The 20,360-nt window shown below is 47.1% G+C and overlaps 1 protein-coding gene across 2 annotated transcripts; it reads right to left on the reverse strand.

The window, feature by feature from the left end:
- Positions 1 to 4,478: 4,478 nt before the first annotated feature.
- LOC134343801 (zinc-binding protein A33-like) lies at positions 4,479 to 19,787 on the reverse strand. 2 transcript variants are annotated; one of them, XM_063042545.1, is made up of 6 exons: positions 19,383 to 19,787; positions 18,616 to 18,711; positions 18,000 to 18,233; positions 16,104 to 16,126; positions 15,898 to 16,016; positions 4,480 to 5,472 (listed from the first exon to the last, which is right to left on the reverse strand). In XM_063042545.1, exons 1-6 carry the CDS (start codon positions 19,779 to 19,781, stop codon positions 4,940 to 4,942), a joined length of 1,404 nt encoding a protein of 467 aa, XP_062898615.1. In that variant the 5' UTR covers positions 19,782 to 19,787; the 3' UTR covers positions 4,480 to 4,939. The 2 variants fall into 2 exon arrangements, with proteins under 2 accessions (XP_062898616.1, XP_062898615.1); XM_063042546.1 differs by lacking the exon at positions 18,616 to 18,711 and having other exon boundaries at positions 4,479 to 5,472.
- Positions 19,788 to 20,360: the final 573 nt, after the last annotated feature.

A 20,360-nucleotide genomic window follows, 5' to 3' on the forward strand; every position in this document is an offset into this window, starting at 1 on the left:
CCCCGGAGAAGCTGACGTCTCGACTGCAGGAGGCTGAAGGGGTAGCCCCGGCTAAATGTTTCAGTTTGGAGAAACTTAAACAGCAGCTACCGATCGAGGGAATGAGGAAGGATACGGATTTGAAGGATGATGTGTTGCATGTGTGGTACATGCTGCCTTTCGCTAACTTCCCCGTGACTGAGGAAGAGACCTTTGGCCCTTCTCCCACTGAGTCAGGTGTAGTGGGGAGGGCTAGCTGTGGGCTGTCCGAGTTACGGCAGGATCAGGAAGGAGGAGAGTCGGGGCCCCGGACACGGGACAGGGGGCTCCGAGCTGTAGTGGTGGTCTGAGTGAGAGAGGAGTTGGCAAGCAGGCCCGAGGTATCCCTAGTAGTGTCTGAGCCTTTTGGGATTAGGTGAGGGGGTACAGAGGTCTCAGAGGGTTAAGAAGCTCCCAGATAGGTTGGCCTATGTAGCGCCCGTGGGACGGGAGTAAGGTCCACTGTTTGGGGAGCACCGTCACTGTGTGTATCTGTGTATGTGTGTGTTTTGTGTCTGCAGGACTGGTTAGCGAGTTATTTAGAAGTCATGAGGACATGACTTTATTTGGTGGGGGAGAGTGTAAGGGGGTTTCGACTTTTATGTTACTGCGGAGGCTAATTAAAATAGCGTCTTTGTTATGTTAATGTGGGGAATGCGGCTTTGTTGTGTTAAAAGCTGAGAAAGTTTGCGCTAGCAGCTTGTTCTGGTTTAGAGTGTGATAAGAAATATACTATTAAACAATTGGGATAGTTGTTATGGTTTTGGTGTATTTGAAGATACTGCATGCACGGGGTTTTGGGGCAGAAGGCGGGAGAGCGAGACAGAGGATGGACGAGGTGCTGAGAGTCCGCTAACGGGGTCGGACCCCGAGCGGGACGTTCGGCGAGGAGACGGAGACGGACTCGTGTGGAGCGTCTGGTCGACCACCGTTGTTGGTCCCAGGCGGCCGGTCGAGGTGGTCCGAGGGGTCGCAGGGTGAAGAAGAGGGTCCTTGATCTCCAACTGTTTTGTGCACGAAGAGTTTGAACTTTGATAAGTGTGGCGCCTTTTATTTTCCTTTTATATTTTATTCTCTTTTAATTATATAGTTCCAGTAATATCTATAAACTGTATATCATTTAATTGTATCTGGTGTATTGTCTGTTATTTGGGCGGGGTGGGGTACATCACACAGCATCCACACAAACTATTACCCAGTTTGCCGGGGCCGAGGCTGTTTTCTTAGACGACAGCGAGCCGAGCGACCCTGAGGGTGGCCAGAGGGGAGCTACATATGTGTTGGCGAATAACGGGTTGCACACGGATTTCGAGTGTCGGTAAATTTGTGGGTGCACACTGCTTTAGAAGTTGCATGTGCCTTTGAGACAGTGCACGGATTTGGGGTTTTCACAGATTTGGGAGTGTCAGCGAATTTGCCAGAGCGCACGGATTTGGGTTGTCCGCTGATTTGGGAAAGTGATGAATCACAAGGCTGTTTCATTTATAGATACTTTAAGCACAGTAGCGCTTACAGGACTGCTTTCAATTGGTGGACTGAAATGTATTCAGGGATTCATCTTTGAACCTGGATGAGTATGCTGCAGTTGTTACTGACTTCATTAAAACCTGTGTGGATGAGTGTGTGCCTACAAAGACTTACAGTACATTTCCAAACCAAAAGCCGTGGATGAACCAGGAGGTACGTCGTCTGCTGAAGGCTAAATCTGTGGCAGTCAAGTCTGGAGCCCAGGACTGTACCAGGTATGATTTGCGGAGGGTTATTCCAAGGCTGAAGGGACAAATTCGAACGAGGTTGGTGCCGATATCAGATGCACGACAATTCTAGCAGGGACTGCAAGACATTACTTCCTACAAAGCGAAACCCAATAGTATGAATGGCAGCGATGCTTCACGACGAGATGAACTCAACGCCTTCTATGCACGCTTTGAAAGGAAGAACACAACTACAGCTGTGAAGATCCGTGCTGCACATGATGACCCTGTAACTCTGTCTTAGAGACCGATGTTAGACTGTTTTTAAAGAGAGTGAACCCTCGCAAGGCGGAAGGTCCAACAGAGTACCTGGTAAGGCTCTGAAAACCTGCGCCAACCAACTAGCGGGAGTATTCAAGGACAATTTCAACCTCTCATTGCTACGGGCGGAAGTTCCCACTTACTTCAAAAAGGCAACAATTATACCAGTGCCTAAGAAGAATAATGTGAGCTGCCTTAGTGACTATCGCCCAGTAGTACTCACATCAACAGTGATGAAATGATTTGAGAGGTGGGTTATGACAGGACTGAACTCCTGCATCAGCAAGGACCTGGACCCACTGAAATTTGCCTATCGCCACAATAGGTCAACAGGAGACGTAAACTCCATGGCTCTTCACACGGCTTTAAAATACCTACACAACAGGAACACCTACGTCAGTATGCTGTTCATCGACTATAGATCAGTATTTAATACCATCATTCCCAAAATCCTGATTGAGAAGTTGCAGAACCTGGGCCTCTGTACGTCCCTCGGTAATTCGATCATCGACTTCCTTCAACAGGATATCGCACACGTACATGGCGGACGTGCTCTCCAAAATGAGATCTGGGGAGGGAATCCGGAATTGGATTAGACTGCTCTACGCAGACATCTGTAGGGCAGTCCAGGCCAACGGGTGGGAAACAGACAGCTTCCCCATCGGGTCCGGAGTCAGGCAGGGCTGTCCCCCTCCCCTGTCTTATTTGTCTGCTGCATAGCACCCTTTGCCCAAGCCATCAGGAGGGATGAGGGCATAAGAGGGGTGACGCTGCCAGGCAGTGGAGGGACCCAAGTGAAAACCTCCCTCCCTGTACATGGACGACGTCACCGTCTTCTGCTCTGATCCGAGGTCAGGTCGCAGGTTGATCAGCATCTGCGAACAGTTCGAGCTAGCGTCGGGTGCCAGGGTCAACCGCACGAAGAGCAAAGCCATGCTCTTCGGTAACTGGCCCGACCGATCCAGTGTCCCCTTCACTATCAGGTCTGACCACTTGAAGGTGTTGGGGATCTGGTTCGGAGGGGCTGAGGCGTGCAACAAGAACTGGCAGGAGCGGACTGCCAAGGTGAAACAGAAACTAGGACTGTGGGGAGGGCGCTCCCTGTCGATAACGGGCAAGAACCTGGTCATCAGGTGTGAGGTGCTCTCAGGGCTGCTGTACTTGGCGCAGGTGTGGCCCATTCACCGCTCCTGCAGCTCGGAAATCACCCGAGCTGTCTTCAGATTCGTCTGAGGATCCAAGATGGAGCGGGTGAGACGGACCGTCATGCACAAGTCCCTGGACAACGGGGGCAAGAACGTCCCCAATGTCGCCCTCACCCTGATGGCCAGCTTCGTGTGTGGCTGCATCAGGTTGTGTGTAGAACCCAGGTATGTCGGCACCACGTACCACTATGTGCCCAGGTTCTACCTGTCGCCCTGGCTACGAAGGATGGGTCTGGCCCCTTTCCCGCGCAACACCCCTGTCAGCTGGTCGTTGCCTCCATACCTGTCCTTCGTAGAAAAATTCTTCAAGGCCAACGGATTTGACCACAGGGCCATCAGGCAGTGGTCGGCACGAACTGTCCTGCAGGCGCTGCAGGAGAAGGACGTGATGGACACAGTGGGGCGGTTCCCTGAGCAGACCGTGCAGTTCATCTGGCAAAATGCCTCATCGACAGATCTCACCAACAGGTGCCAGGACCTCGCCTGGCTGGCGGTGAGAGGGGCCCTCCCAGTCAGAGCCCTCCTGTACGCCCGGAACGGTTCCTCCACACCCCACTGCCCACGGGAGGACTGTAATGGGGTGGAGTCGGTGGCCCACCTCTTTGCACACTGTGGGTTCGCGAAGAAGGTGTGGAGGAGAATGGAAGGGACAGTACGAAGATTCATCCCCAGCAGCTGCGTAACTGGGGACTCCCTGATCTACGGGCTGTTCTCGGGGACGAACACGGAGACCAACATCCGGTGCTGCTGGCAGATCACCAACTCGGTGAAGGACACTGTTTGCTCGGCCCGAAACTTGATCTACCAGCACATGGAGATGTCCGTGGCTGAATGTTGCCGACTGGCACATTCTCGTCTGCAGGAATACGTGCTGAGGGATGCACTCAAACTTGGTGCTGTCACCGCGAAGGCCCGGTGGGGAAGGACCACGGTTTAGGGTACGTCACCCACGGGAGTGTGAGGGGTCGGGTGGGGAGGAGTATTCCCCTCATCAGCAGTGTGGATAGATGAATCAACATGGTGCCCCAGGAATGGGTGGAATTGTTCATTTGGGAAAGGAATTAGAGCCAACGCCTGCCTTTATTGTTGATAATTTTATTGTAAATAAGTCTTAACTCTTGACCAAGGGTTGAGAGTTATCGAACGATTTATTGTAAACATCTTTCATTTGTATATGAACAGAAAATCAACGCAGAATTTTATTGTAAATAACTTTATTTATTGAATAAAGACTCAGGGTCAACGAATTTTTTTATATGTAAAAACTTTATTTTGTAATATTTCTAAATAAAGTATTTTTGGAGAAAAATATATATAGAGGCAGCAGCAACCTGCACAGGTGTGCTGATGGTGGAGTATACCATCTTTAATTGGATAATTGAGTTAACTAGCTTTTGGTTGGTCTAGGGGGAGGGGCTTAGCAGTTATAAGCCTCAGGTTACCAAGGCTTTGGGGTTAGTTTTCTTTTGTGTTTATTCTGAGGGTGGCTATATATATTGTTTCTTTTTTTCCAGTTTTTGTCTTGTTTTGAGGTAAATAAAAGCACCTCAATCTAGTTTTGCGACTCAAGCCATCTGGTTATTTTTCTTAAACAATTGACCCACAGTTTTTTGTGACACTCATCTCATGTTTATTTCTCTCTCCGCATATTTATATTTACAGGGACTTTACTCCTGAGGCCTGTCACGGGACCCGACCCGTTTACAGATCCAGAGCGGAACCAGAGAGAATTCTCAGCCACTGGTTTTCATCCCAAGTCGCAAATAAAGGATAAAGTTTCCCCGTGAAATTATTCCCAGTGAAGGTGTGGAGATGGGATTTGGTCTCCACGTTGTAAAATGAAACTGTCCCGGACTCGTAACTGAGATAAACTCCCACCCTCCCGGGGATGGGACCGGCAGGGAGACGGGACTCAGGGGAGGAGGCAACACTGATCTCGTCATCAACCAGCCTGATGACCCAGAATCCGGTCTCCGGACTGATTTCGACCTCTTTTTTCCTCTCCACAGACTCTGCGGCGACTCCCAGCCTCCAGTCCCGAATTCCGGCCACCTCCACCTCCCAGTAATGTCTCCCCGTTGTGAATCCCTCCGATCCCAGCACAGAAAACCGTTTTGTGAACCTCTTCTCGGCATCAGGGAGATCCCTGCGGGTCCAGGTCATCCTCACACTCTTCCGATCCTCAGACACCTCGAGCCGCGGATGCGCCGTTTCCACATCCAGAGTGACAGAGACTTGGGGGAGGGAGAGAAACAGAGAATTAGAGAGGCCCCGGGTACAGGCGGCGAGGCTCAGGCAGCGGGGCCGAGAAGGTGGGCAGCACTGTCCCTGGTACAGTCAGGTGGCCAATAGGAAACGTCCCCGAGGTTTACCTCAACTCCAGTGGATGGACAACCAGCATCTCCCCGCGGTTTTTCATCGGGTGGAGAGCAGAGTTTTCCCGATCAACAGACACAACATGCTGGAGCAACTCAGCGAGTCAGGAGTATGTGTGGAGAGAGAGATGTACAGACCATGTTTCAGGTTGACATATGTTCTCAAGAACAGAAAGAAAGAAATAGGGAGAATAGCCAGTCGGCACGAGCAAGTGAACGGGTGGATTCACATGGGAAAGGGGTAAGTGAATACTGGATGGATTTAAACAGGAGGGCACAGAGGCCCTTCGGCCCTAATTATTCATGTCGACCAATTTACTTTAATGAGCTAGTCCCATTTGCCCATTATTCCTTTACGCCTTTCTTATCTACACACCTGCCAAGACGTATTTTAAAACATTGTAACTGAATTCACCTCTACAGATGAACAAGGGTCCATTATAAATTTAGATAACCCTCTTCACTGTCCACTATACCATGAATTCTAGTGTCATCCTACTAACTATGTCACCTAAAATCTCATCCAAATCGTTGATATGAATGACAAACAACCGCGGCCCCAGCACCGACTTCGGCATGTCACAGGTCTCCAGTCCACGGTGCAGAGAATTCCAAAGAGACAGTGACTCCTGACTCCTCAGACGGGGAAACATCCTCCCTGCATCCTGACTGTTGAGCCCTGAAAGAATTGTGTGTTGCCCTGAGATCTCCTCTCATTCTTCTAAACAGGGAACTGAGAACATAGAACAGTACAGCACAGGAACAGGTCCCTCATTCAATCTGACAGTGACTGATGGAAGCCGGCATGGATCCCTCCTCCGTGCCAGTTCACCAAAACCGCAGTTCCTCAATCTTTCAAACTATTGTCTAACCCCAACTGAAATGTATCCAATAATCTGGCCTCACCCAATCTGCTAATATTGTGTAATCCCAATGTAAATGTCAGAGTTTTGGGTTGAAATCCTGCATCAGGACTGAGGTTGGAGAGGGGAGATTGCCAGTATAGAGAAAAGAAATGGAGCGATGAGACAAAGTCGGAGGTGATTGTGGACTGAGGAGTGGTGAAAAATTGCTGGCAGGTTGCCCCAGGAAGGGGAGATGTGTGATGTGGGCTGGAGCTGGAAGAGAATGGGAGCTGAATGATGGATGGTGGGAGGCACACATAGAAATGGAGTGAAGTGTGGGATTCTTTTCTGTTTGGCTGCCAACAACCAGTGTTGTTCAGCAGAGGTCGCTGTTGCAACCCCTTCTGTTTATGCTGTTTATCAAAGATTTACATCAAGGAATGAACTGTCTTGTTTGCAGATGATATGAATATTGGTGGAGCGGCAGATAGTGTTGAGGAAACAGATTAGGAGAATAGGCAAGAAAGTGGCAAATAAAATACAATGTTAGAAAGTGCGTGGCCCGGGGGTTCCAGTGACGTCATCGTCCAGAATGGCAGCTTAAATCAATAGCTCCTCCGGAAAAACGCTTATTTTGCCCCGTTAATCCATCAAATATAAGTTCTTTCAAAAATATCTCAGTTGATAATGGGGGCAAGAAAGAGGGAAAAGAATGGAGATGATAAAAAAACATCACAGTGGAGCCTATGGACGAGAGAGGTGCAACGAGCGGCTCTCCTACCGGAACGCATGGTCGCGAGGCTGACGATCGGCCTCGTTCAGGCGAAGCGGCAAATATGGGTTTTCTGAGAGGATGTAATAAAATATCTTATCTTATCAGAAACTCCCTCCATTTCTGTGAACTAGTACACTTACGTTGATACCTCCATATTATTGTCCAGTCTTCCTCAGAGATTATTATCCCTCCTTCCTTCTCCCATTTTGTTTTAAGGTATGAAGTTGCTGTGTACATAATTCTATTGATGCTTCTGGACACATGTTTAGTGATAGAAACTACAGCACAGAAACAGGCCTTTTGGCCCTTCTTGGCTGTGCCGAACCATTTTCTGCCTAGTCCCACTGACCTGCACACGGACCATATCCCTCCATACACCTCCCAGCCATGCATCTGTCCAATTTATTCTTAAATGTTACAAAAGAACCCGCATTTACCACCTCGTCTGGCAGCTCATTCCATACTCCCACCACTCTCTGTGTGAAGAAGCCCCCCCCCCCAATGTTCCCTTTAAACTTTTCCCCCCTCACCCTTAACCCATGTCCTCTGTTTTTTTTCTCCCCTTGCCTCAGTGGAAAAAGCCTGCTTGCATTCACTCTATCTATACTCATCATAATTTTATATACCTCTATCAAATCTCCCCTCATTCTTCTACGCTTGTAAACCTTCTCTGCACTCTTTCAACCTTATTTATATCCTTCCTGTAATTTGGTGACCAAAACTGAACTCAATACTCCAGATTCGGCCTCACCAATGCCTTATACAACCTCATCATAACATTCCAGCTCTTATACTCAATACTTCGATTAATAAAGGCCAATGTACCAAAAGCTCTCTTTACGACCCTATCTACCTGTGACGACACTATTAGGGAATTTTGTATCTGTATTCCCAGATCCCTCTGTTCCACTGCACTCCTCAGTGCCTTACCATTAACCCTGTATGTTCTACGTTGGTTTGTCCTTCCAACGTGCAATACCTCACACTTGTCAGTATTAAACTCCATCTGCCATTTTTCAGCCCATTTTTCCAGCTGGTCCAAGTCCCTCTGCAGGCTCTGAAAACCTTCCTCACTGTCTACTACACCTCCAATCTTTGTATCATCAGCAAACTTGCTGATCCAATTTACCACATTATCATCCAGATCATTGATATAGATGACAAATAACAATGGACCCAGCGCTGATCCCTGTGGCACACCACTAGTCACAGGCCTCCACTCAGAGAAGCAATTCTCTACCACCACTCTCTGGCTTCTTCCATCGAGCCAATGTCTAATCCAATTTACCACCTCTCCATGTACACCGAGCGACTGAATTTTCCTAACTAACCTCCCATGCGGGACCTTGTCAAAGGCCTTACTGAAGTCCATGTAGACAATATCCACTGCCTTCCCTTCATCCACTTTCCTGGTAACCTCCACGAAAAACTCCAACAGATTGGTCAAACATGACCTACCACGCTCAAAGCCATGTTGACTCTCCCTAATAGGCCCCTGTCTATCCAAATGCTTGTAGATTCTGTCTCTTAGTACTCCCTCCAATAACTTACCTACTACTGACGTTAAACTCACCGGCCTATAATTTCCCGGATTACTTTTCGATCCTTTTTTAAACAACGGAACAACATGAGCCACTCTCCAATCCTCCGGCACTTCACCCGTAGACAGCGATAGTTTAAATATTTCTGCCAGGGCCCCCGCAATTTCAACACGAGTCTCCTTCAAGGTCCGAGGGAACACCCTGTCAGGTCCCGGGGATTTATCCACTTTAATTTTCCTCAAGACAGCAAGCACCTCCTCCTTTTTAATCTGTACACTTTCCATGGTCTCACTACTTGATTCCCTGAATTCCATAGATTTCATGCCAGCTTCCTTAGTAAATACAGACGCAAAAAACCTCTTTAAGATCTCCCCCATTTCCTTTGGTTCCGCACAAAGCCGACCACTCTTATCTTCCAGAGGACCAATCTTATCCCTTACAATCCTTTTGCTCTTAATATACTTGTAAAAGCTCTTTGGATTATCCTTCACTTTGACTGCCAAGGCAACCTCATGTCTTGTCAACCGATGTTCCTGGAATCATCGGGTGTTTCGGGTCTTTCAACATCATACAACCTCCTCCAGGTGACCCAGCCGGGGCTGATCAGACCCCAGCTTGTGTCCAGATGTCTAGCTACTTATGACTCCATGGCTCCCCTCTTTTGAGCCACAGCCATCTTGAGGCCCTCTCTGCTGCATCGGTGGTACTGCGGATGGCTCTCCTCTTCCTATCTCCCTCGATGCCCAAAATGCTGAAGGCTCTAACTAAAGAACGGGCTACGAATCCCCTACAACCAACCTCCACTGGGAGACACCTCGCTCTCCATCCAGCCTGCTGCAGCTTCCTATCAACCCCTCCCTTTGCCGTTGCCTCCAGAATTTGGTTAACATCTTCATCAAACTGCTTCCACAGTGAAGTCATGTTAGCTGCAGGCCATTTGATCCGCCTCCTGTTAGACTTCATGTTCGAGGGATTAGTTTGCAACACTTGGAGGTTCCGGGCACTATGGGGTGACTCCGGGCCTGGCCCCTCCTTCGTCTCACCAGGTTGGACACCTGCGCGTTGTGCTGCTCCTGCTCCCGCCAATCACTCATCCTCGCTTGGTGGATCTTCAAGCCGCGATCGTTATTGCAGATTTTGCCACATGCACGCTGCTTCCGCATCGTCGTTTGTTCATTGCCTGGGTCTGATGTCGAATATCTTCCACAGTGAGGACTCACACAAAGTGCTCAGCAAGTACCTCTGACATGTCTTTGTCCCCCATTTCTACATCTCGATCTTCATTTTCTGGAGGTCCATTATCCACTCTCACCTCTCTTTTCCTGTTTATATATTGGAAAATAAATCCTCTTGTGTATTGTTGGCTAGTTTTTCCTCACATCTCATCCTTTCTCTCATGATGCTATTTTTTTGCTGTCTTTGACTTCCCGTGTCTAACACACAGTTACCTCACCCTCCCTTTAGAACACTTCTTCATCTTTGAGATGTATCTATCCTGCGGCTTCCGATTTGTCCCCAGAAACTGCAAATTTGCTGTTCTGCCACGGTCCCTGCTCATGTTGCATTCCAATCTGCCTTGGCGAGGTACTCTCTCACGCCTCTATCATTCCCGTTACTCCACTCTAATACTGATTCGTCTGACTTCATCTTCTCTCTCTCTCTAACTGTGGAGTGAATTCTATCAATTTAACATAGAATCAGTTCCTTTACCTTAAGCTGTCTGATCAAATCTGGTTCACTGCACAAATCCGACTCCAGAATTTCCCTTCTCCCCGTGGGCTCAACCGCAAGCTGTTCTAAAAAGCCATCTCGGAGGCATTCTACAAATACCCTCTCTTGGGATGCATCTCCAATACGATTTTCCCAATCTACCTGCACATCGAAATCCCCCATAACCACTGTCACGTCCATTTTACAAGTCTTTTCTTCCTCCTGGAGTAATCTGTATCTCCTAACCAGGCTATTATTTGAAGGTCTGAATATAATTTCCATCGAGATTTTATTACCCTCACAGTTTCTTAACTCTACGCACAATGATTCTACATCATTGTAGTCTGTGGTGGCCAATGCGATCATGTTTGCTGTTGTGTGCTGGGGCAGCAGGCTGAGGGTAGCAGACACCAACAGAATCAACAAACTCATTCGTAAGGCCAGTGATGTTGTGGGGATGGAACTGGACTCTCTGACGGTGGTGTCTGAAAAGAGGATGCTGTCTAAGTTGCATGCCATCTTGGACAATGTCTCCCATCCACTACATAATGTACTGGGTGAGCACAGGAGTACATTCAGCCAGAGACTCATTCCACCGAGATGCAACACTGAGCGACATAGGAAGTCATTCCATCTGTGGCCATCAAACTTTACAACCCCTCCCTTGGAGGGTCAGACACCCTGAGCCAATAGGCTGGTCCTGGACTTATTTGCTGGCATAATTTGCATATTACTATTTAATTATTTATGGTTTTATGTTGCTATATTTATACTCTATTCTTGATTGGGGCAACTGTAATGAAAATCAATTTCCCCTGGGATCAATAAACATAGAACATAGAACATAGAATAGTTCAGCACAGTACAGGCCCTTCGGCCCACAATGTTGTGCCGACCATCAAACCCTGCCTCCCATACGGGACCATTTCACAATGGCAGGCGGTGACTAGTGGGGTACCGCAAGGCTCAGTGCTGGGACCCCAGTTGTTTACAATATATATTAATGACTTGGATGAGGGAATTAAATGCAGCATCTCCAAGTTTGCGGATGACACGAAGCTGGGTGGCAGTGTTAGCAGTGAGGAGGATGCTAAGAGGATGCAGGGTGACTTGGATAGGTTGGGTGAGTGGGCAAATTCATGGCAGATGAAATTTAATGTGGATAAATGTGAAGTTATCCACTTTGGTGGCAAAAATAGGAAAACAGATTATTATCTGAATGGTGGCCGATTAGGAAAAGGGGAGGTGCAACAAGACCTGGGTGTCATTATACACCAGTCATTGAAAGTGGGCATGCAGGTACAGCAGGCGGTGAAAAAGGCGAATGGTATGCTGGCATTTATAGCGAGAGGATTCGAGTACAGGAGCAGGGAGGTACTACTGCAGTTGTACAAGCCCTTGGTGAGACCACACCTGGAGTATTGTGTGCAGTTTTGGTCCCCTAATCTGAGGAAAGACATTTTTGCCATACAGGAAGTACAAAGAAGGTTCACCAGATTGATTCCTGGGATGGCGGGACTTTCATATGAAGAAAGACTGGATGAATTGGGCTTGTACTCGTTGGAATTTAGAAGATTGAGGGGGGATCTGATTGAAACGTATAAGATCCTAAAGGGATTGGACAGGCTAGATGCAGGAAGATTGTTCCCGATGTTGGGGAAGTCCAGAACGAGGGGTCACAGTTTGACGATAGAGGGGAAGCCTTTTAGGACCGAGATTAGGAAAAACTTCTTCACACAGAGAGTGGTGAATCTGTGGAATTCTCTGCCACAGGAAACTGTTGAGGCCAGTTCATTGGCTATATTTAAGAGAGAGTTAGATATGGCCCTTGTGGCTACGGGGGTCAGGGGGTATGGAGGGAAGGCTGGGGCGGCTTTCTGAGTTGGATGATCAGCCATGATCATAATAGATGGCGGTGCAGGCTCGAAGGGCCGAATGGCCTACTCCTGCACCTATTTTCTATGTTTCTATGTTTCTATATAAGCCCCCACCTTAAATTCCTCCATATACCTGTCTAGTAGTCTCTTAAACTTAACTACTGTATCTGCCTCCACTACTGGCTCAGGCAGTGCATTCCACACACCAACCACTCTCTGAGTAAAAAACCTTCCTCTAATATCCCCCTTGAACTTCCCACCCCTTACCTTAAAGCCATGTCCTCTTGTTTTGAGCAGTGGTGCCCCGGGGAAGAGGCGCTGGCTATCCACTCTATCTATTCCTCTTATTATCTTGTACACAAAGTACGACTATCTTGTAAATAAAGTATGACTATGACTATCTTCCAATCCTATGCCTCCTTTCTCTGAGGATTTGATTCATTTTTTTTTTTACCAACAAAGCCTTTCCAGCCCAAGATGGCATGTATTTAAGTTGAAATAGGATCTACGGGGTAGCTATCTCACAGAGAAGGAGGGGAGTTTATGGGATTTGCTGTCAACAGATGCTGCAGAAAGAGGCATAATTGCTAAAGCCAATCCTAGATCACCCTCCTGAGGAATGTCACCCTGGAGTCTGTCTGTGAACTGTAATGTGACGACACGTCAGAGGGCAGCTCAGTGCCACAGAACAGACAAACTGGGTAAGGACAGCACATTTCATTCCTAAATGGTGATTTGCGCCTGTCTATTTGTCTGTGTGTCACACTCTAATGAACTCAGATGATACGTTTGTGTGTGTGTGTGTGTGCGGGTACGCGTGTGTGTGCGCGCGCGTGTTTGTTATAGTGATTATCAGTGTACACACTGAAGGAGAGTGAGAACATTGAAGTACTTCTATGTTACAGTGTATCATCACATGTCTAGTATGTGTCGACAATCTGTGACGTGTGTGAGTTGTTCAAATAAAGAAATTACTTTGTCGGAAGAGAATGGTTTTCCAAGTTACTGAGGGAAACAATCATAGGACCATAAGATATTGGAGCTGAAATAGGCTATTCGGCCCGTCGATTCTGCTCCACCATTCCATCATGGGCTGATCCAATTCTTCCAGTCATCTCCACTCCCCTGCTTTCACCCCATATCCTTTGATGCCCTGGCTAATCAAGAACCTATCTATCTCTGTCTCAAATGCACCCAATGACTTGGCCTCCAGAGCCACTCGTGGCAACAAATTCCACAGATCTACCACCCTCTGACTAAAGTAATTTCTCCGCATCTCAGTTCTAAAAGGACGTCCTTCAATCATGAAGTCGTGCCCTCTTGTCCCAGAATCTCCTACCCTGGGAAATAACTTTGCCATATCTAATCTGTTCAGGCCTTTTAACATTCGGAATGTTTCTATGAGATTCCCCCCTCATTCTCCTGAACTCCAGGGAATACAGCCCAAGAGCTGCCAGACGTTCCTCATACGGCAATACTTTCATTGCTGGAATCATTCTCGTGAATCTACTCTGAACCCTCTCCAATGTCAGTATATCCTTTCTAAAATAGGGGTAGCAGGGCCTTAAGTTGGCCCTAAGGGTGTGGTCGACCCCTCCCTTGCGATTCGCCCCAGGTCCAGCTGACCCGGCCGTTAGCTCCTGGTAAGGGTCACTTGCTCTGGGTTACGAGCGGTGGCCAACGGCGGACCCAGTAGGAGACTGGTGGGGACGGCGGAAGAGCTACAACCTTGGAAGACAATGGTTGTCTTGCAAGCAGATGATCTACCAAAAAGAGAGGTGGCGATCTCTTTAAACTCATCCGGCAGAAGGCAAAGGCAAACCACTGCTGTAACCTGCCAAGTACATGATTTCCCAATATGTCAGTCTCAATATAGGATTGGGAGAGAGCGGCCTGGAGGGAAATCGTCCGCCAACTGGAAATTTCAGATGCGACCTAACGACGAAAATAAGGACCCCAAACTGCACATAATACTCCAAGTGTGTTCTCACGAGTGCCTTATAGACCCTCAACATCATATCCCTGCTCTTATATTCTATACCTCGAGAAATGAATGGCAACATTGCATTCGTCTTCTTCACAATCTACTCACCCTGGATACCCTTTAGGGTATCCTGCACAAGGACTCCCAAGTCCCTTTGCATCTCTGCATTTTGAGTTCTCTCCCTATCTAAATAATAGTCTGCCCGTTTATTTCTTCCACCAAAGTGCATGACCATACACTTTCCAACATTGTATTTCATTTGCCACTTTTATGCCCATTCCCCTAAACTATCTATGTCTCTCTGCAGGCTCTCTGTTTCATCAACACTACCCGCTCCTCTACCTATCTTTGTATCACCAGCAGATATAGCCACAAATCCATTAATACCGCAGCCCAAATCATTGACATAAATTGTAAAAAGTGGCTCTCCCAACACTGACCCCTGTGGAACTCCACTAATAATCAGCAGCCAGCCAGAATAGGATCCCTTTATCGCCATTCTCTGTTTCCTGCTGATCAGCCAATGCTCCACCCACGCTAGTAACTTCCCTGTCATTACATAGGCTCTTATCTTGCTAAGCAGCTTCATGTGTGGCACCTTGTTAAAGGCCTTCGGAAAATCCAAGTACACCACAGCTATTGCGTCTCCTTTGTCTACCCTGCTTGTATTTTCCTCAAAGAATTGCAGTAGGTTAGTCCAGGCAGGATTTTCCTTTCAGGAAACCATGCTAGCTTTAGCCTATCTCGTCATGTGCCTCCAGGTACTCCGTAATCTCATCTCTAACAATCGATTCCAACAACTTCTCAAACACTGATAGCAGGCTAACAGGTCTATAGTTTCCTTTCTACTGCCTCCCACCCTTCATAAATAACAGAGCAACATTTGCAATTAACAACGTACATTGCTGAGGCTCTGCCTGCAACCAGCCAATCCTTGTTGTGTATGTGTGTGAGGAGCTTTGCCAGGCCGGTTGTGCTGGGTGTGCTTCTCCCGATGTGACATTCCTCAGGAGGGTGATCTTGACCGATGGCCATGCTGTGTGTGTGTCCGGACTCAGTGTCTCAATGCTTCTATGTGGTAGTGTGATTCCCACGTCCAGCAGGGGAGAAACCTGATCAATCGGAGTCTGCAGTCACAGACCGGTCCGACTGGGGAGCAGCGCCCCAGCGATTTGTGTATTTATCTGACAACCCCAGTCACCACACTGATACCCGCTTTTATTCCCTACAATATCATCAAGTCAGTATTGAATTCCAAGCTCCGCTAGTAGATTCAGACTCATGTCTTGGTGTTCAGTGCAATGTGCCTGGGATCGGGACACAGTGGTTCATCTGCCAATCCCGTGTATTGGTTGCACTGTGACCCTATGCTGATGTGTTCAGGGGTCTGACATCTCCAGCTGACCATGTGACAGTGATGCCCCCCAGTCGGTGGGGTTGATGTGGAAATAATTTCAGTTCCCCTTCAGCCCAGTATTTCAGAAAAATTATGCTTCAAATTATAACTTAATTGTCTCAGAAACAAAGAGAAACGAATCCATGAAAGTTTTACCTCGATTAATGGCATCAAGTGTTTCTCTGAGCAGAGTTTTCAACAAATAGGGGAGATCGAATTTTCCAACCGAGAGGACCTCATCTATCACTGACAATTCCTGGACATCGTCATTAATCCTGTAAATATTAAAGTGATGCTTATTAACTGCAATTTTGAACAATTTTCCAAATCCATACAGGGTTTCATTAAAGAACGTGTCCTACCTTCTGTTCCGACGAGATTCCTCCTGAAATAAATAAAAACACAAATTTGTTTAGACTTAGACTTACTGTCAACGTCCTGAATTTCATCCAAATCATTACAAGGTGTTAAAAATTCCCACTCCCACAGTCACTCACAAACACACGAACAACAGAGTAAATTACAAAGAATGCTTCTTAAAGTTAGACCACAACTTACACCATATTTTCTATGTTTCTATGTTTCTGTGAAACTTACAGGAAAGGCGGGGCAGGTAGTGCATTTTTATCTGGATAAGATGTCAGGATGATAAGATGGAGGAATTTAAGATTAGTGATGGATTTGATGGGGAGTGGGTGGAGAAAGTATCTATTAATGGTGAGACCTCAAGACAAAGATAAAACGTGCAAGAAATACAGTGAAGAGGATGTGGACCTCACTGCCACAGGAGTGGTAGAAGCAGAACAGCAGAGATTGAATGTTAATGGGGAAGCTGAAGAAACACATGAGGGACCATGGAGTTTGGGGCACTGTTGCTGGGTGATGAGTAGGTGGGAGGAGGGTAGTGAAGGACGGAAATTGATAGAAGATAGACCGAATGGCCTGTTTACGATGAATGGAATATATTCCGATGTAAACCTTATTTTAAAATGCAAAAAGACAGTGAAAGTTTCCCAAATTTGACGGAAACCGGATATGGAGGATAAGTCTGATGTGTGGGTCCCATTCTTTGTTCTCAGTGATTGACAGAGAGACCCTCACACCCTCCACACCAGACGTACTCACAGCCTCTGACTGGAACTGGGTGTTAATGGGAGTTTCAGAAGATATTTAATATGGTAAGTAAGGACACAATCAGCAGCTCTTGAATAGTTGAGTCAATTGTCTGGAGAGAAAGTTTATTGCCATTTATAAGTGCTGTGTGTAGGAGCAATGAATCTGCTTTCCGTCTGCATTGTTTTCTGTGTTTTGTGATTACTATGGTAACTAGTCACGTGAGTGGGGTGTGGTAAAGGTGAAGGGAATAAGTTACGTATTCGTACTTGTTTTGGGCATAAGGAGCATTAAGAAGGCATGCGGGCCTTCATAAATCGTGGGATTCAGTTTAAGCGCCGAGAGGTAATGTTGCAGCTATATAGGACCCTGGTCAGACCCCACTTGGAGCACTGTGCTCAGTTCTGGTTGCCTCACTACAGGAAGGATGTGGAAATCATAGAAAGGGTACAGAGGAGATTTACAAGGACGTTGCCTGGATTGGGGAGCATACCTTATGAGAATAGGTTGAGTGAACTCGGTCTTTTCTCCTTGGAGCGACGGAGGATGAGAGGTGACCTGATAGAGGTGTATAAGATGATGAGAGGCATTGATTGTGTGGACAGAGGCCTTTTCCCAGGGCTGAAATGGCTAACACGAGAGGGCATAGTTTCAAGGTGCTTGGAAGTAGGTCATAGAAGTGATATGGGGCGTAAGTGTTTTTTGTGCAGAGTGATGAGTGCGTGGAATGTCCCGTGGCGGTGGTGGAGGCGAAAATGATAGGGTCTTCTAAGAGACTCCTGGATGGCTACATGGAGCTTAGAAAACTAGAGGGCTATGGGTAAAGCCTAGGTAGTTCCAAGGTAAGGACATATTCGGTACAGCTTCGGGGGCCGAAGGGCCTTTATTGTGTTGTAAGCTTTCTATGTTTCTATGCTTCAAGATTATATGTTGCTAAGAATGGATCGAATAAGTATCTTCGACCTTTTTGAACGTCATTATTGGAGTGATTGGAGGGCGCGTCATGCAAGTATGACAATCTGTTCGAGGTCGCCAACAGTGGCAATTGATTTGTTAGAATTTGCCTCTGTGCTGTGTTTATTACAAATATATCATTGTTCATTTAGTGCCCTTTGTCAGGAGCAAATTGAAATATGATCCCTCACCTTGAGAAATATCACACTGTCACTTTGATCTATCTGTTCCTTTAACTTAGAGATTTCCTGCTGATTTATCCTTATATTCTTTTGAATCTCACGAAGATTTTTCTCCATTGGAATTAGAATCCTCTCCTCTTCTTCCCTGAGATCCCTGAGAAAGCGCTGCTCTTTCTCAGTGATAATCTGGCGTAGTTCAGCACACTGGGATGTGATGTGGGACTGAACACTGTGTGACTGTTCCTGTCGAATGAAAGGTGAAGATTAATTTACTGTACTGATGTGTTGTATTTCCTGATGACATTGTGACCATTCCGTCCATTGAAGACCATGGTAGTTCAACCCATTCTTTCACGTTTTCCTGAAACCTTTCCTTCCTCATGGACCCATTAACTCCCACCTGATCCACATTCACCCTCTCCCACCCTCACAGGGTATTTTTAACCCTGTCCTTGGGATGTCTCTGAAACTATCATGGTCACAGGGAGAACATGTGAACTCCACACAGACAGCACCAGAGGTCAGGATCGAACCCAGGTCGCTGGAGATGCGATACTCTGCTATTCTGCTTTAAAGGGAGCAAAACTATCCAATAATATCGGAAATTCCGCTCAGGAAGCCTCACCCGAACTCCGGAAATCTTCTCTTTCTGTCGCTGCTCCTTTTCCAGGAAGTCTGATTTCTTTTTTATGAGAGAGCCTAAGGAAGATTTTAGTTGATCCTGGAAGTCAGAGAGCGAAGGAAATTTTTTTTTTAAAAATGCAACAAATGAAACAGGTGATCAAACCCATTATCGTACACAAAATGGTGGAGGAACTCACTGAGTCAGGCAGCATCTATGCAGCGGAAGTAAACAGTCGACGTTTCGGGATGAGACACTTCATTGGGACTGAGAAGCAATGGGAAGTCAGAATAAAAATGTTGGGGGTGATAACCAGCTGACAGGTGACGGGTGAGACAACGTGAGTGGAGGGTGATAAAGTGAGAAGCTGAGAGGGGCTGGTGGAAGAGGTAAAGAGCTGAAGAATGAATCTAATACGACAGGACAATCGAGGATGGAAGAAACGGGAGGAACTGGGGCTGTTTGGGGCCCTGAATGGTGACGAGGGAGGAGGTGTAGGGGTCAGCTTCTCACTTGTCCCGCTTGCAGGTATCAATGCCAGGAGGGAGATCAGTGGGGGTAGCGAGTCGGTACGTGAGTTACGTAGAGAGTGATCCCTTCAGAGAGCGGAGAGTTGAGGGGAGGGGTGGAGGTGGGCTGTGGGAGGGAAAGCTGTGCTTGGTGGTAGAATCCTGATGGAAATGGCGAAAGTTCCGGTCAATAATATGTTGGTTCTGGAGGCTCGTGCAGTGTGGATGATGGGATAAGTATCGAATTCGGGTTAGTTTTACCTTGTAGATTGTAACAGCTTCTTTAATCGGCATGAAATTGTGCTCTCTGTGTTCCTGCGCATCTCTACAGATCAGACAGATCAGTGTCTTGTCCGTTTCACAAAACAGCTTCAGTTCTTCCTCATGTTCCTCGCATTGCTTCCCTTTCGGATTCAGCTTTAGATTTCGAGCTTTTTCAGCCAGATTTGCTAAGGCCTGATTGACCCTGAGGGTGCGGTCAGCAAACACCTCTTCACATTCCGGGCAGCAGTTTTTCCCCTCCCTTTCCCAACACCGTGTAATACAAGAGCGACAGAAGTTGTGCCCACACTGTAGTATAACCGGATCGGTGAACAAATCCAGGCAGACAGGACAAATTAACTCTTCGGTCCAACTCTCGCCCTGTCCTTTCGAAGCCATGTTAACTCCCGGCACTTCCTGATTCAAAATGCTTTCACTTTCGGGGAGCTGCTTATCCCCTGCAGTACCGCGATTGTCCACTACGGGCGCTACAGTCTCAGGGAATGAACATAGAACATATAATAGTACAGCACAGTACAGGTCCTTCGGCCCACAATGTTGTGCCGACCATCAAACCCTGCCTCTCATATAAGCCCCCACCTTAGATTCCTCCATATACCTGTCTAGTACTCTCTTAAACTTCACTAGTGTATCTGCCTCCACCACTGACTCAGGCAGTGCATTCCACGCACCAAACACTCTCTGGGTAAAATACCTTCCTCAAATATCCCCTTTAAACTTCCCACCCCTTACCTTAAATCCATGTCCTCTTGTATTGAGCAGTGGTGCACTGGGGAAGAGGCGCTGGCTATCCATTCCGCTATCTATTCATCTTATTATCTTGTACACCTCTATCATGTCTCCTCTCATCCTCCTTCTCTCCAAAGAGTAAAGCCCTAGCTCCCTTAATCTCTGATCATAATGCATACTCTCTAAACCAGGCAGCATCCTGGTAAATCTTCTCTGCACCTTTTCCAA

Source organism: Mobula hypostoma, chromosome 3 (genome assembly GCF_963921235.1).
Source record: "Mobula hypostoma chromosome 3, sMobHyp1.1, whole genome shotgun sequence".
NCBI classification, from domain to species: domain Eukaryota; kingdom Metazoa; phylum Chordata; class Chondrichthyes; order Myliobatiformes; family Myliobatidae; genus Mobula; species Mobula hypostoma.